At 44.2% G+C, this 15727-nt stretch overlaps 1 protein-coding gene across 7 annotated transcripts in view; it reads right to left on the reverse strand.

Annotated features, from left to right (window-relative positions):
* The window catches only part of GOLM1 (golgi membrane protein 1), a 32740-nt gene extending 17516 nt beyond the window's left edge, over positions 1 to 15224 (reverse strand). For 2 of the 7 annotated variants that reach the window (XM_040656469.2, XM_425035.8), the window contains exons 1-4: positions 15196 to 15224; positions 10951 to 11015; positions 10714 to 10835; positions 8798 to 8977 (exon numbers count right to left, since the gene is read on the reverse strand). In XM_040656469.2, coding sequence (XP_040512403.1) covers positions 8798 to 8977; positions 10714 to 10812 — 279 coding nt within the window. In that variant the 5' untranslated portion in view covers positions 10813 to 10835; positions 10951 to 11015; positions 15196 to 15224. Of the gene's footprint in view, positions 1 to 8797; positions 8978 to 10713; positions 10884 to 10950; positions 11016 to 11353; positions 11537 to 14946 lie in introns of those variants that run through there. The other 5 variants (XM_040656462.2, XM_040656464.2, XM_046905951.1 and 2 more) reach the window with 5 other exon arrangements.
* Positions 15225 to 15727: the final 503 nt, after the last annotated feature.

A 15727-nucleotide genomic window follows, 5' to 3' on the forward strand; every position in this document is an offset into this window, starting at 1 on the left:
TTTCCATTCTTCCTCCTGCCAGGCAAACATTAACTAATCCTTGCCTCATACCTGGGAATTAGGCGGGTGTTATTTTATCATATTTTTTGAACTGCAAAGAAGCAGTCAGCAAACACACACTGAAATTCAGACCTAGGAGGAAATTTACATTTTAAATCCCATTCAGCAACAACAATACCTATAATCCCTGACAGTGATTATTCAGTTTTAGTGAATTCAGTATCTCACAATAACAAAACAATTTGTGAGAGCATGGGAGTAACTCTGCAAATAGAGCCAGACTGCTGTGCTTGCAGTACACCTTGCACAGAAGTCCTTGTCACTATCAGGCAGGAACAGTCAGCCTCCTGGCTGGGGTCAGTGTTGTGGTCAGTGTTGTGGACAGCAGATCTTCAGAAACAAAACCAAAAGCCACAGGGCTATCAGCAGTGATAAAAAAAAAAAGATCTTGCTCCAGCTGAACAGCAAATATTTTAATGAAAACTGCCAGAGATATGTAAAATTTACCAAAGAAGATCTATGTAAGTCATATTCCACTTAAGAAGCACAAACGCTAAAGGTATCGGTTTAAAAAGAACACAAACATAAATTCCTGCATGGTGGCATTGAGATAAATCATCCCAAAGCATGTGCATTTTGAGCACATGCTCTCAGCTGCATACATGCATTAAATCAGACCAGTGCCTCACATTATAGACTCCTTAATCACTCTCTTGGGAGGAACTACTAGCCCAGCTCCTTCAGCATGGCTGTCTGTGGCTTTTGATCAGCCTAAAACCAGCCAGACCCAGCACGCTGTTCTGATCTATATGTTTTCCAATGCTAACCAAGCATAGCATATCTATTCACAAGAGAATGCAACAGAAAAAGGAACAGCACAGCAAAGCAGCTGACATGAATAAACATTTGTTTCGGAGCTAAAAGCAGCAGAAAGGGGTTTGGCACTCATGCGGCAGTGTCACTAATCCAAGCTCTGAGGACAGAAGCAGATTTCAGCTGCGCCAGCCTCCCAAACAAAGTGCCGGGAAGACAGCAAGCTGCAGGGTGAGACTTACACATGCAGAAACTCACAGAAACCAGGGAGAATGTAATAACCAGGGAGAAGATGGGCAGCTATGTCATGACCAATGCAAACTGACCTGCGTCCTAATGGCAGACAAAAGGAGTGGTTTATCATGCACACTTCCGAGACAGCAGCACAGCCCAAATGAAGGCTTGTTCATGCCTTCATGATACATGAAAATGTCTTTCTCTGTTTCTGCAAAGACACTTTCTCTACCACCACCATGTTCCTGGCACGAACTATCTCCAATTCTTGTCTTTCTACTCTTCTTTTTCATCACTTTGGAATAATTTTTGAAAAAGTGGGAACTATTTCAACCAGCCCCAAAGAGCCTTTTTCATTCCAAGGCATCAGACTCATGGCTAAGCACGTATCAGTATGTAAGGAAAAAAGAAGAAGAGTTCATAAAAATGATTCCTTAAGAAAAGATTTCTCCTTTAGGCTGGTCCCTGTGCAAAATGCTCACAAATACTTCAGTAGAAGCACCTCAGTTGAAGAAGCCCAAAACAAATCTTGAGTTTGAATGGAGCAGATATTCTTCATCTAAATGTATTTCCCACTGAAATTAGTTCCATCAAGAAATGACTTTCTTACATTCTCAGCAGGAAAAGAAGCCAAAAATCTGAAGAAGAAACCATTTTTGCAGCTGCAGGGCAGCAGCAGGTGGACTGGAGACAACACTCCTTTTGAGGCTACAGGACTTCTGTGAACATTGCTATGTTTAATTAAAACCCCAACACCTGGCAGTGTAAACTAGAATTCAGAGCTGCTGGGTGCAACGCTGCTTTCAAACAAGCACACATAGTCAGTTCCTCATTTCCACAGCAGGCTTTTTTCTCTCTCCTAGCCACTGCCACTCCTTCTGAGCAGAGCCCGCACGCTACATGCCAGCAGGTGTCTTGTCTCAGAAGGCTGAGATGGGAGCTGAGATCTTCCCAGAGGAGCGATGAGAGCAGCTGTGAACAGCAGCAAGAGACATCAAGCAACAGTGCCAGGCACTTCTCTTACAGCAAACAAAGCTTGATGACCCTCCTTGAAAAAGCAAGATGTGTGCTTGGGAAGAATTACAGAAATCCAAACTACAAAAACACATTCTAAGAATTAAACATGAAACAGATTACAAGTATTGTTCCACTGCTCCACTCTTCAAAGAACTACTGTGGGTGTGCGCAACCCAGAAGCTCCGAGTTCTGAATAACAACCATGCAGGATATTGTTCCGCTTTAGAAAAACTGCTTATGGATTAGAAACAGCCCCTCTACACTCCTGATTCCTTATCTGCTGTTACTGAGAGTTCCTGTAAGGTTTCCTGTTCTCTTCAGTCTACTTCTGTATGGATTTCCGGAAGTCACTGGCTAAATCCTCAAGAATTCAAACAGATTTTTTAAAAGCAGTCTGCTGACAGAAGTGGTTTTTTTTATATATACTCAAACATGAGGGAAATACGATTTCTTCTCCGAAGGAGTAGTGAAGCATTGGAACAGCTTTTCCGGGGAGGTGGTGGAGTCACCATCCCCAGAGGTGTCCAAGAACCGTGTGGATGTGGCAATGGGGGGCATGGTTAGTGGGCATGGTGGGGATGGGCTGCTGGTTGGACTAGGTGGTCTCAAAGCCCTTTTCCAACCTTAATGATTCTACAGTTCTACAATTCTGAGAGCAATTATCCAGGAATACATTGCCTCAATGGATGGTGAGACCATGGGCTATTTCACGCTCCAAGAACCTCCTTCCTTATGTACCCTTGTACCTAAAGTAGCACAGAGGCAACTGAACTAGAAAAGAAGGCAGATATAACTAGTGATAATCACATTGTTTCTGAGAATTACTTAACCTGGAATGTATATTACTGGTGTATTAGTTTGGTACAAAACTAAATTAGTGACATAATTATCATATTATCAGCATTATGACCATATCCTTATCCATATTATACTCAAAGTAATAGGATGCAGCAACCAGAGATGAAGTGAAATTAAGATGGGCCTCAAATCTAATTTGAGAGTTAGTTTTGCCAAGTACTACTGTTCTGTATCCAGAGGCTCTATTAACTTCTCCCCAGAAAAGAGGAAGCTTTCTGATACAAACCATTCACTTCTACAAATCAGCTAATGGCCTTTTCATTTTTCTTATTTAAGGACAACAATTAAAATTAAACAAAATCCTGTTTATCACACAAAGATCTGTTTAGTTACATTTACACAGTTTGTGTTAACTTGGAAAGAGAGCTGAGACACCCAGGGTTTGGATTTGCATTCATCCCTCCTGGACAGGGTAAACACTCCCTGCTAATCTCCAGAAAGGGGGAATACAAAGTTCAGCTCGAGAAATGAATTTTATATAAGCAGAAAGATTGCATTCCCTATCTGCCTCCCAGAAATCCCAGATTCCATTAGAATCCACTGAGCCAAAAAACAAGAATATGCGTTTGTGTATGCATACATATTCAGGTACACACATGTGAATTCAGAACACAGACGTTAGTACATACATATATACAGACAAACACTGAAAAAGCTCAGAAACAGCTTTTTCCTGTATTCCACATCCCATTACCATATAACATCTGATCCTGGAGAGCTTGTTCAGATTAAGGTTCTCAGTGAGGAAAACTAAGCCCTCCTCCTCCACCACGATGTTCATATCAGGAGCACTTGTAATTTAGAGTAGATGAATCCAAGCCAACTTGCTTATGGCATTATTTTTACAAATACAGTTTTCCAGTAAAACATCTCTCCATACTCTTAAACTGAAGACCTGGGAAGCGAACAACATCTATGTGGGATGTCTGTTCATGTGTCACAACAAGAGCAAGTACACAGACACAGGCATGCTGGTTCCAGCCTTCAGCCTACTGAGACGTGCTCTTCTCCAGTCACAGGAAACAGAAAGAGGAAATGAGTCCATTGCAATCACTTGTACCTAATGCTTCCTACAGCATCAGCTCCTGGGTTTCCAACAGCAAACTTCATTGACTATTCCATTACTGAACACCACCTGCGTTTTAGGATGATGGAAAAGAATGCACTTCAGAGGTTCAGATCAGCTATGCCAGCCCCAGCCCCACCTCGTCCAGCATCCTGTCATTCAACAGCAGCTGCCAAAGGAACATAGAGGCGCCATAAAGCACAGTGTTTTCCAGCAGCAACTATTTCTGGCTCAGGACTGTCTGGAGCCAGAAAACATCTTAACAGGCAGAGGGCAGGTGCTTCTCCAGTCTGCCCTATCGATTGTAACCATCACTGACGCCATGTAATTAGGCACTGCAGATGTAATATGTTTGCAGCCTGAGGAGCAGCTCCTTCACCCACTGTTGTTTCCTAAGCCATTTTGCAATTTTTACCTGGCCATTCAGCCCTGTTATAACAATGTCATATCACATGGCTTAGGAACGGCTGCACAATTGCTCTGACAGTGAGTGTACAGCCACTTCCAGTTCTAGGTGTGAATACACTAATTAGTCTCTCTCATCTTTGTAATGACTCTTTCAGACAGAAGCTCCAAGAGGCACCACAGGCAAGATTTTTTCATAAGCTTCTCTAAACCTTCCCCAAAATAATATATTTATTCTATGTGACATAACAAGATTGATTTTTTTTAATATTTCCTATGACTTTTCCTGGCAAAAATGCAAGATTTGATAAACAACAGTTCCTCTAAACTCAAAGGATAAAAAGAAATTCTACCACAAGAAAAAATGATTTTTTTATTTTGGTGTGGTGGCAGTTGCAACTGACTAGTACCATGGTAATTTAAAGGAGAAAGCACACACTGGGCAAAATGAAGCACTTTTCCATCCATGGAGCTTTCTTAGGACTGTTGCATGAGTTCTTCTCGCTAGCTGTTGATATTTGCCTATCATGCTAGTCTACCAACATACTGACAATTCCACTGACATCTAGAAATTCTTCTACCTTGGTAAAGGGAATTCTACTAATGAAAAAGAAGCAGAAAATGCATTTGCCTTTTGAAAAAGATTTTCTTCTTTTCTTTTCTTTTTTTTTTTTCCCCTCATAAATGCTGTCTGCTACTTGCAGGACAGATGTGGAACACAAAAGCATGCCAAAACAGAATGAAGGGTTTCACCAAGCACCACTGAGCCACAAATTAAACTCTGAGATGCAAACAACGGTACTTGCACAGAGGACAGTAAAACTGAACAATACTCAGAACACACAGTAGCAATGCCTGCCACTAGAAGGGAGAAGTGACCACAGGTTTGAATATTGAGAAATGATTAAGAAGACGTGGAAATGACGAGACTGAAGTTGTGCTATGCGTAAAGCAAAGGACTGAAGTTGTACAGCTGTCTTTGAAAAATGGCAGTAAGCAGGTTGAGAGCTTATGGGTGAGAGTTAGAGGTCAAGACAACAAAGGAAACCTCATGCTTGGTGTTAACTACATGCCATCTGATCAGGAGGAGAACATCAACGAATTGCTCTTTCATCAGTTAGGAAAGAATTTTCTTCAGGAAACACCAAGATCACATGCCCTAATCTGCTCAGGGATATCAACTACCTTGACATCTGCTGGAAAAGAAGCTCAGCAAGTAGTCCAGGTGACTTCAAGGACAATTTTCTTAATCCAGGTGCAACCATACTGCAACCAGAGGAGGAGCTTCACTGGGCCTGTTGCTCACCAACACAGACAGTCTCATTATCGGAGGGTCAAGATAAAAAAAATCACAGAATCACAGAATTATCTAGATTGGAAAAGACCTATTCCTAGTCTAACCATCCACCTACCACCAATATTTTCTCACTAAGCCACGTCCTTTACTGCAACATCTAAAAGCTTCTTCAACACCTTCAGGGATGGTGTCTCAATCACCTTCCCTGAAGCAGATCATTCCAGTGCCTGACCACTCTTTCAATGAAGAAATGTTTCCTAATATCCAACCTGAACCTCTCCTGGCATTCACGACCACAAAGGATACAGGCTAGCAAAGAGTAAAGTGAAGACCTTTGGAAAAGCAAATTTTCACCTGTTTAAGGAACTTGTGAATGCAAACCCATGGGAAACTGTGTTCTATGTCACTGGAGCAGAAGAGTGTTGGCAGCTTCTCAAGGATGCTTTTCTTCAAGAACAAGAGCTCTGGATCTCCAAGTGCAAGAAATCAGGCAAAGAAGACATGAGACCAACATGACTGTATAAACATCTGATGGCTGAACTGAAGAGCAAGAAGGAAATGCATAGGCAGTGGAAGGACGGATTGAGTCACATCTTGGGAACAATTTAGTAATGCTATCTGAGCACGTATGGATGGGATTAGGAACCTGCTGACAGATATGAAAAAAAGAACGATGGTTAGAAAAAAAGAAACAAAGAAAATGTACCATCCTCATTAGACAAATCAGGAGATTTAGTGATGACAGACATGAATAAAGCTGAGACTCAACAATTTTTTTTGCATCAGTTTTCACCAGTGATCAGTTCTCTCAGATCTCCCACGACTCCAAACCTGAAGACAGAGCCTGGGTGAAAGAAGTCCATTGCATCATAGGAGAAGATTCTGTTAGAAATCACCTGAGGAATCTGAATGTCCACAAGTCCATGCACCACCTCCTCCAAGCCCAAAATCAGTGCATCCCTGAGATCAGATCCCTGAGTAAGAGATCAGGCAAATGTGGCAGAAGACCTACATGGATGAACAAGGAGCTCAAGAAAAAAATCAGATGAAAGAGAAAGTCCACAGAATGTGGAAAAGGAGTCTGCCCACTTGGGAGAAATATAGGAACATCGTCAGGGCATGTAGGAAAGCAACAAAGAATGCTAAGGCCTAGTAAGAATTGGATCTGGTGAAGATGGCCAAGGACAACAAGAAAACCTTCTGTATGTCAATAGGAAAATGAAGACAATGGAAAATATGGGCCCACTGCTGAATGAGGAAGGTGGGGAGTATAGGGAAAGGAAGACTTCCCCTTGGTTGAGGAGGATCTGGTCAGAGACTGTCTAGACAAACTTGATACACACAAATCCATGGGTTCCCATGGGATACAGCCATGAGTGCTGAAGGAGCTGGTAGAAGTAATTGCCAAGCCACTCTCAATCATCTTTGAAAGGACATGGAGAACACATGAGGTGCCTGAGTACTGGAGAAAAGCCATCGTCACTCCAGTCTTCAAAAAGGGCAAGAAGGAGGAGCTGGGAAACTACAGGCCAGACAGGCTCACCTCTGTCCCTGGGAAGGTGAGGGAACAGCTTATTGTGGATGTCATCTCTAAGCAAGTGGAAGAGAAAGAGTTTTATCAAGAGTAGGCAGTGTGGATTCTCCAAGGGGAAATCACTGATCTGGTGGCCCTCTATGATGTCATGATCACGATCAGCTGGGTAGGTGAGAAGAGAGCAGTGGATGCTGTGTAACTTGAGCAAAAATCAAGGCTTTTGGCACTGTCTCCCACAACAGCCTCGTAGGTAAGCTCAGGAAGTGTGGAACAGGTGAGTAGACAGTGAGGTGGCTTGAGAACTGACTGACTGGCAGAGTTTAGAGGGTTGTGACAGCACCAAGTGGCAATGAGAACAAAGAAGAACATAAGAAATTGCCTAAAAACATGATGAAAAACTTCTTTACTAAGAGGGTGACAGAGCACTGGAATAGGCTGCCCAGAGAAGTTGCAGAGACTCCTTCTCTGGAGGTACTCAAAACTCATCTCAACACCTTCCTGTGTAGTGTACTGTAGGGAACGTGCTTTAGCAGGTTCTAAGGACTAGGTGATCTCAAGGGGTCCCTTTCAACCCCTGCAGTTCTGTGATGCTGCAACCTGATGAGGTACTACCCAAAGTACTGAGGAACTGGCTGATTTAACTGGCAAGCCACTCTCCATCATACTGGAGAAATCATGGCAGTCAGGTAAAGTTCCCAGTGACTGGGGACTGCCCAGAGAGGGGGTGGATGTCCCTTCCTTGGGGACATTCAAGGTCAGGCTGCATCAGGCTCTGAGCAACCTGATCTAGCTGTCAAATGTCCCTGTTCATTGCAGGGCAGTTAGAATAGATGTTCTTTAAAGGTCCCTTCCAACACAAACAATTGATTCTCTTCACTTGAATGCAGTCTAAATATCCTAGGGTATCTTTTTAATACCTCTACACATTAAAATACAAACAACCAAACTATAACTTGCTTACTTTTTTTTTTATCAAACATGTCTCTCACTTCTACTGAGTTTTGGAGGCAGAAGTTGCCACAAAATTCACGATGCATTTAGAAATAAATATCAACCATCTATAACTACTTGGGAAAGGAATATAAGCGTATCTATCAGTGCAGCTTCTTCTCTTCCAGGAGTTTTAAAATGTTGTACAGGAATATAAAATAGTAAAATAGTAAAATAGTGTACAGGAAGGAAAGCCAGAGGTCAACCCAAGGTAGCTCTAACAATATAGGAGACAAAGGTATTATTCAGAAGAGCTATCACTTGTAGCTTCCAATATTTCACAATTAAAAGCTGATGCAGTGCAGAAAGAAAAATCCAGATTTCAGATTACGCCTGTTTCTTTCTTTCCCTCCCCCTAACACATTTCTATTGAAGTGTTTCTCCATTACAAACACCTGAGCAAGTCTTTTACCGCTTTGAGGGCTATGAGCTGCATTCATTGATAATTTATACATTAAATATTTTGCCACACAAACTAACTGTAACCCCATTAGCTGGAATATTTGAGCAACCTTACTCTGTTGCAGAAAGTGTGATGGTTAACCACAATCTCATGGCGCAGTGTAGCTAGAAGAGCTCCTACCTTCTCTTTCCAATGTGCTCTGTTGGCATTTTCCATCTGGAAGCTATGCAAGGACTGTATTTTATCAATTTGCTCTCGCTGCTTCTGCAGCTCTCCTTGGAATTCATTCTTCTTGAGCTCCACGGCGCCTCTCTCTGCGGCTGCCCTGCGGACCTTGCCTTCCAGCTCCATGATCCGACTCTGAGGAAGCAATAGCAAAAGGCAAAGAGAAATGCTCTCTCTCTGAGACTGTTTAAAACGGTCATGCTTTCAAACCTCACATAGGCAGAACTAGAATGAGTAACAGGTGAATTCACTTTCCCTCTTGCTGGACTTTTTTCCAATACTTTCAAATAATACCCAACCACAGAGAAAACAATAGGCTAAAAATACTAATCTCATCACAGTATTTTCTCAGATGGTGATGTCTTCCAGACACTGGCATGCACACACACACACACACGCACGTGTGCACCAGTCTTACACAGATTTTTGAAACACCATATTCTGTAGAGGCCATCATAGTATGCTGCATATTACTTTCTGCCTACTCTTCTTCATTGCCAGAGAGAGTGAGAGAATGGAGAGGTGGGGAAAAATACAGAAAAATTACTTCTAGTTTGGCTGGAAGATCAATGAAAAGCATTTATTCCATTTAGACAACAGCAACAAAGTCATGCCAACAAATGGATAGGCTGACAAAGTTTAGAAGCTTGATTTGTACCCCTGACTATGCTTTTATATTACTTAGAGTGCTTGAGGACACGGAAGTAAAAGTATTTTCACATCTTGTGTTTTGTGGACAAGGTACAAGACAGTAGAGAAATCAATAACAACAAACAGGACCTTATGCCTGTAGGTTCCTGAGACCGAGACAAGCTGCTATGGTTGCTTTCTGGTGTCTTATCTTCCTCCCAGCTGCTCCATGACAATGCAGCAAAGCCTCAGTGGTGCAGACACAACTACTGAGGGCTGGATGCCACCACCCTGAGGAAGATGACCTAGGCCCCAGGAGACATGACATCATACCCTCCCATGACTGGAAGACTAAGACATTCCCTCAGCTGCATGGCCCCAGACATGTAACCTGAATGAAAAGTATGAACACTGGGGTGAAACAGGAGTTCGGTTTCTACAGTCAACAGCTCAGTGTTTAAAGTCACTTCACTCACAAAGAAAACACTAATGCAGTAGAAAAATTAAGCAGCGGCTCTCATCAGTCATGTTTAATCACCACTCCTTCAGCTTTAGGGCTTTTTTGTTTATTTTAAATAAACAAACCCTACACACAGAATCACAAAGCAGGGGCTTTGTTCATGTACTCCTCAACTTCTGAATGTGCAGTAAATTTTACAAACCCAAGATGGATAGTCACAGAAAATACCGTTACAAAATAGTAATTATTCCATGAGAGTAGTGTGCCTTCTTCAGGAACAGTTTCTAAGAAATACAAATTCAAATTTTTAGAAACTGTTTCTGAACAAGCTAGTTTTCCCTGTCCGTAGTGGGAAAGTGCATGTTACTCATCCAGCACATACTGAAAGGAGTCAATCTTTCTTTATACTGAGCAACAGAAGTCAATGAAATGGCAATATGGAAAAATAATTTAGGAAGATGAGCAAATTATAAAGATTCATTCAGATATTAAAATGGACTGCAAGTTCAATGTACTCCAAGGAAAAAACTGAAGCAGAAGAAAGCAGCTGAATGTCTACGTATGTTTGAGGTACCATACTCAGGCCTTTGGGTTTTGGGTTCCCCTGACCTCCCCTTCTTCCCTGTACTGATAAGCATCGGCTGTAGTATTTGTGAAAATCCCTTTCGGATTGCAAGCCAAAGCAAGCTCATTACATCTACCAGAAGCATTCTGCTTACTGTGAATTACCTTTGCCAACTACAGATGTGCACGACCACATGCAGATCAATATGAACGTTACCTGCAGATCCAAACTGCGAGAGCTTGCAATCCAGTAATTGAAACCCAACACAATGATGCATGCCAGTAGAGAGGCCACGAGAAGAGGTGGAGATTTCATTCCTCAGCAGCTGTTCCCAAGGTCTGTGACATCAAAAACAGCAAAAAAGCAGAACCACAAGAGAGTGGAAACTGCAAATTAAATTATGCGTGTTATATTGCATCCCCCACTTAGATTACTATATGAACACAATCAAACCTTCACTGCGGTAATGCACAGCTCCCAGCTGGACTCCACCAAGCAAGGAGGGCAGATATTTCCACCTGGAGGAAGAAAAAAAGCCATATTATAATATTAGCTGCTACACAAAGCCTCACATCAACTTTGCAAGAAAATCTTGAATATTCCTAACAATACAATGAAAACCAAAAGCAAACAGAATAAACCAGCCATCCCTCTATCATATATTGCATACAGAAAGCTAATTAACAGCACTGGTCTAGAGGTAAGAGGACAGATTCCTTGTCATCCCACTAAGCCAGTAATGAACCTTAGTCTCATCCTTCCAGAAATAATTTACACCTTGCTTTCTGCTGGTGATATGAACCTAATGCTTTGGTTCCAGGCTAGTTAGTTAGTAGGTAAGTAAATACATAAATACCTTAATGGTAACCTAAATAAGTAAGTAAGTAAGCAAACTGTTGATTTCAATGGAAAATCATATCAAGTGCTATTTATTTTGATCCTCAGCTTTCAGCTGCTCTTGACCAAAAATCAGTAACTTGCCTTAATGTGTGAAGTTCAGCAAGTGAGCAACAAGGAAGGTGTCGGCTACTGCTGAGCTTTGTTTCACCCGGTGAAGCAGCCCATTTAACACAATATGAGGGCAAAGGGCAGTTGCAATTCTGTTTACAATAGGCTATAATCATCCTATGAGTTGATAAAATCTGGTCTTAATGAGTGCAACAGCACTTAGCTCAAGGAATCCTCCAAGTCCACCAGGAACCTTGAGCACAGCTGGCAATACAGACTGCTGTCTTGCAAACTGAGATCAGCCTTTTTTTTTTTCTTTTTTCTTTTTCCTTTTGGCACTACTGCAGACCAAAACCAGCAAAAACAGTCATAAAATCAAACAGCAAACACCAGTGCACTGCAAGACACTAGCTCAAGGTTAAAATGAGTGAATTTACTGCTAATATGTTGTGCAATCTCTCAAGGTGCACGCTCTCAAATACAGCAATTTATTTTTCCCCATGGATGCAGTTCACAGGTTGTAATGTATTTATAAGTTAATAAACGGTAGCAACTCTCAAAGGGTTTTGCATGGGGACATTCTGTGATCACAGGGAAGATGACGATTCCAGCTGCTAGCAGGAAACAGAGATGCTGGTATTATCCTGTGCCCAGGGTTAAGTCCAACAGTGCACATACATTTCACGAGCATGTGCAACCAGAGTTAAACCCATTTTGGAACACTCCTTCCAGGCTTAGTGTCGAACACAACCCCTTTGTCACCCTCCCTCAGTAGCACAGCCCCACCACCTGCATCACACACATACAGATACATACAGGTTTCTAGCACAAAGGCACAGGTTATGGAAATGCACGTGCTGCTGTGCAGATCGCCTTCCTGTTGTACTACACAAACAGGAACACCTGAGATTTACAGAGCAGATTCCTGGCAAATCTAAAACCATAGAGCTCCAGAGACAAAATGAAAATGCAGGAAATACCGGATTTAGTGGCTGGTAGGGGATTGGAGATAGATGATCTTTAAGGTCCCTTCCAACCCAAGCCATTTGGTGAGTCTATGATTCCATGAAACAGGGACAACCACATCAACTAAGGACAAGATGATTCATTTACTTGTGCTCACCAAAATAAAACATTACATTTAAAAAAATACAAAATCTGTCTGAAGTCATTTGTGTCCTGTTCTTCACTGTAAAGGTACTAGCTGGTATACTTGAAAACATGGAAAAGTTACTAAACATAAATTGCAAGATACAGCGCATCATCTCAAGTGCTGCTTGAATAAAACATGTTGTGTTTTCCTCCTGGCAGGAAGAAGTACATCGAATCATAACAGCTGGAAGAGACCTCTGAGATCATCTAGTTCAATCGCCAACCTATCACCACCATGCCCACTAACTATGTACCTCAGTGCTTCATCCACATGGTTCTCAAACATACCCAAGGATGGTGACTCCAGAGTGTTCCAATGACTCACCACTCTTTCTGAGAATAATTTTTTTCCTAAATATCCAACCTGAACCTCTGCGGACAAGCATCTACCCAACATCCAACCAACAAAAGTACCCATCTCACCAGCTTCAGAGACTTCCTGGAAACTTAACTACGGGGTTTGCTGCTTAGCTCAGAAAGTCGTGGAGGTGAAGCAGCTGCACAAACACAAGTGACTATCTTGCCTAGAGCACAGTGCCACAGGACAGTGGATACCTCAGTGTCACACTGCTGAGCTGCCCCTGTTAGAAATAAGTGCGTGAGCAAGCATTCCTCACTGTCTTCCACGCATTTTTCCCTCTAAAACATCCAGTGTTGTTTGCCCTTAGCTGATTTATATTAATTGGGAGTATGTTTTATAGTCAACAGAAGGAGAAAAAAGGAAAAGGAGAGAAGAGACAGGGCACACAGGAGCACACTCCATCCATTCGATCTGATTCAGGGCGCAACCCCAGCTGCAATACTGGCATTTCCTCCCACTAGAGCTTAGAAACAAAAACGGTGTGGCTTTCTCCTGGGAAGACACGCATCCTGAAGGAAAGATGCAAATCAGCCTAGGGAACACATTAATATGGAAACGTATTTGTGCATGCTGTTCTCCAGGAAATATCTAGCTTGGCACAGCTATTAAGTCAAAAAGAAAATATGTTTCTGATTTTATATGTAAGAATGTGATTTTACCAAAATGAAGGAACCCATCTCTCATGCATGTTTACTACAGCTGTGGAACGAGATGCTCTGCCACATGCATCATGTTCTACACTTGGTAGGACACAGAACTCCTGACCTCTGAACATTCCGGCCCTCTGATGCCAACCCAGTGGTGCTCTATGAGGAAGGCAGAGGATGCTTGAGCCAGCTAACACCTCTCGCTTCTTGTGCCGCCATACTGCCAGCTGGAGCAGTACCCTCCCCAAGCAGCCAGGACCCAGAAGCCTCCCTGACGACTGCCAACAGAGACACAGCCCCCGGGATAGCCATCCCGAAGTCAGAGTGGGTTAGGCCACGTGCCACCATCTCACCCAGAGAGCCATCTCCTGCCCGCAGGCCTCAGATATGAAGCCCTGAGAGGCCCCTGAGTCACTGTTTGTCCAAATTATCACATTACACACTCCCCAGGAAGGGGCGCAGCTCTTGGCCAACAGGTTCTGCAACTGCATGCTCATCGTTCTCAGGAAACAACACCACTCAAGACCCAGACTGGACCTCAGGTCTTCCTTTCCTAGTGTATTCGTAGACACAAATAACAGATCAGAAGAACGTGAAAAGATGGAGAAAGCTCCTGCTAAGGGAGAGGCTGATGGCTACCACCACCCCACTGGCCATTTTTCAGATCAGGGCCCACCATGCATTGCTCCTTACTCTATTAACCTAAAGGAGAGTTCCCCAGCAGAGCTACGGTTTGTGACACCTGCACATGACTGTCAGGCTGCTCACCAGCTGTGGCATCCAGAACACTTCCATATGAGAACGACACTGAGCAAAAAAAGCTACACATGAGAACAGTTCGCTGTTAGCCAGATTGCTAATTTCTTTTTAAGGATATGGTTTGTCTTAGGCACTTTTTCACACAAAATGAAATATTTTCTTAGTATCAAAACTGAAATGACTCCTACATGCTCTTAAAAATTAATAAAAGGAAAAGGAATAGAGTAAGCTTATATGTACGGCACGGACCACATCACATCATCCCCTCCAGCCCTGTAAAACCACAAGTACAGTTTCACTGTAAAGCACACAACTCCACACTGGAAAAGAACAGTTAGAAAATAAACAAAGAAGAAAACCAGCACATCTCGGGCAGCCGTTCATCAAGCACAGTGCGATTAACACACGCTTTAATGGGCAGAGCGGGGCTCACTGGCACTCTGAGCAGCACGCCGAGCCGGCCCAGGAGTGGGCAGACCCCGCGGCAGGACGGCGCCTCCATGCTCTGCCGCCGGGCTCCGGCAGGACGAGCGGCCGGAACCCGTCACTGCCCCCTCACTTGAATCACAGCGTTATTCATACCCCGCTGCGGTACGCGGACCTACTCCAGGCTCGGGGCGCCCCAGCCCGTGCGAGACCTCCGGAGCACAGAGGCTGCAGGCACGGAGAAAAGCGGGCCGCCACCCGCGGCCCCGTCCGGGGCAGACTCCGCCGAAGGGGGACCCGCGGGCATAGCCACCCCCAGCACCTGCCCTCTCCGCCGGCACGGCCGCAGCCCCGCGCAGCCCCGTTCCGGCCCGGCCCCGCCTGCTGCCGGCAACCGAAGCTCACCTCACCGCACTCCGCCGCCAGGCTGCCTCGGCCGGAGTAGGAAGGCGGCCGCTGCCGCGCCCCCCGCGGCCCCCAGCGCCTCCCGCGGGGAGGGCGGTGCTGGCGGCCGGGCGGGGGGCAGGAAGGGCGGAGCGGGGCGCGGAGGAAGTCTGGCGGGCAGCGGCACAGCCGGGGCAGCGCGAGCGGGGACCGTCCTTACCTAGCGCAGCGGAACGGGGGCTGCGCCGGCCAGGGGGGCGGCTTCGGGCGGCCGCCCATTGCGGGCAGCGGCTCCCTGCTACCGGTCCGGTCGTGACCGTAGGTGCCGGCCTGTCACATGCGGAAAGCCAGAATTGAAGCGAAGTGAGACCGGGCAGGGCTGTTCTAATACCCGTTTACGAAGCTAGAGGAGTGAAGCTGGTGTTTTTAGGTACCAAAGCGTTGAAGCTAAAATGGTTGGGGAACGTGTCTATTCCATTGTTACTCACTCAGCTGAACACTTTCCACCGTCTGGTTCTGAACATTGCTTCTGCCCGGTGGCTTCTCTGAGCGG

Source organism: Gallus gallus, chromosome Z (assembly GCF_016699485.2).
Source record: "Gallus gallus isolate bGalGal1 chromosome Z, bGalGal1.mat.broiler.GRCg7b, whole genome shotgun sequence".
NCBI classification, from domain to species: Eukaryota; Metazoa; Chordata; class Aves; order Galliformes; family Phasianidae; genus Gallus; species Gallus gallus.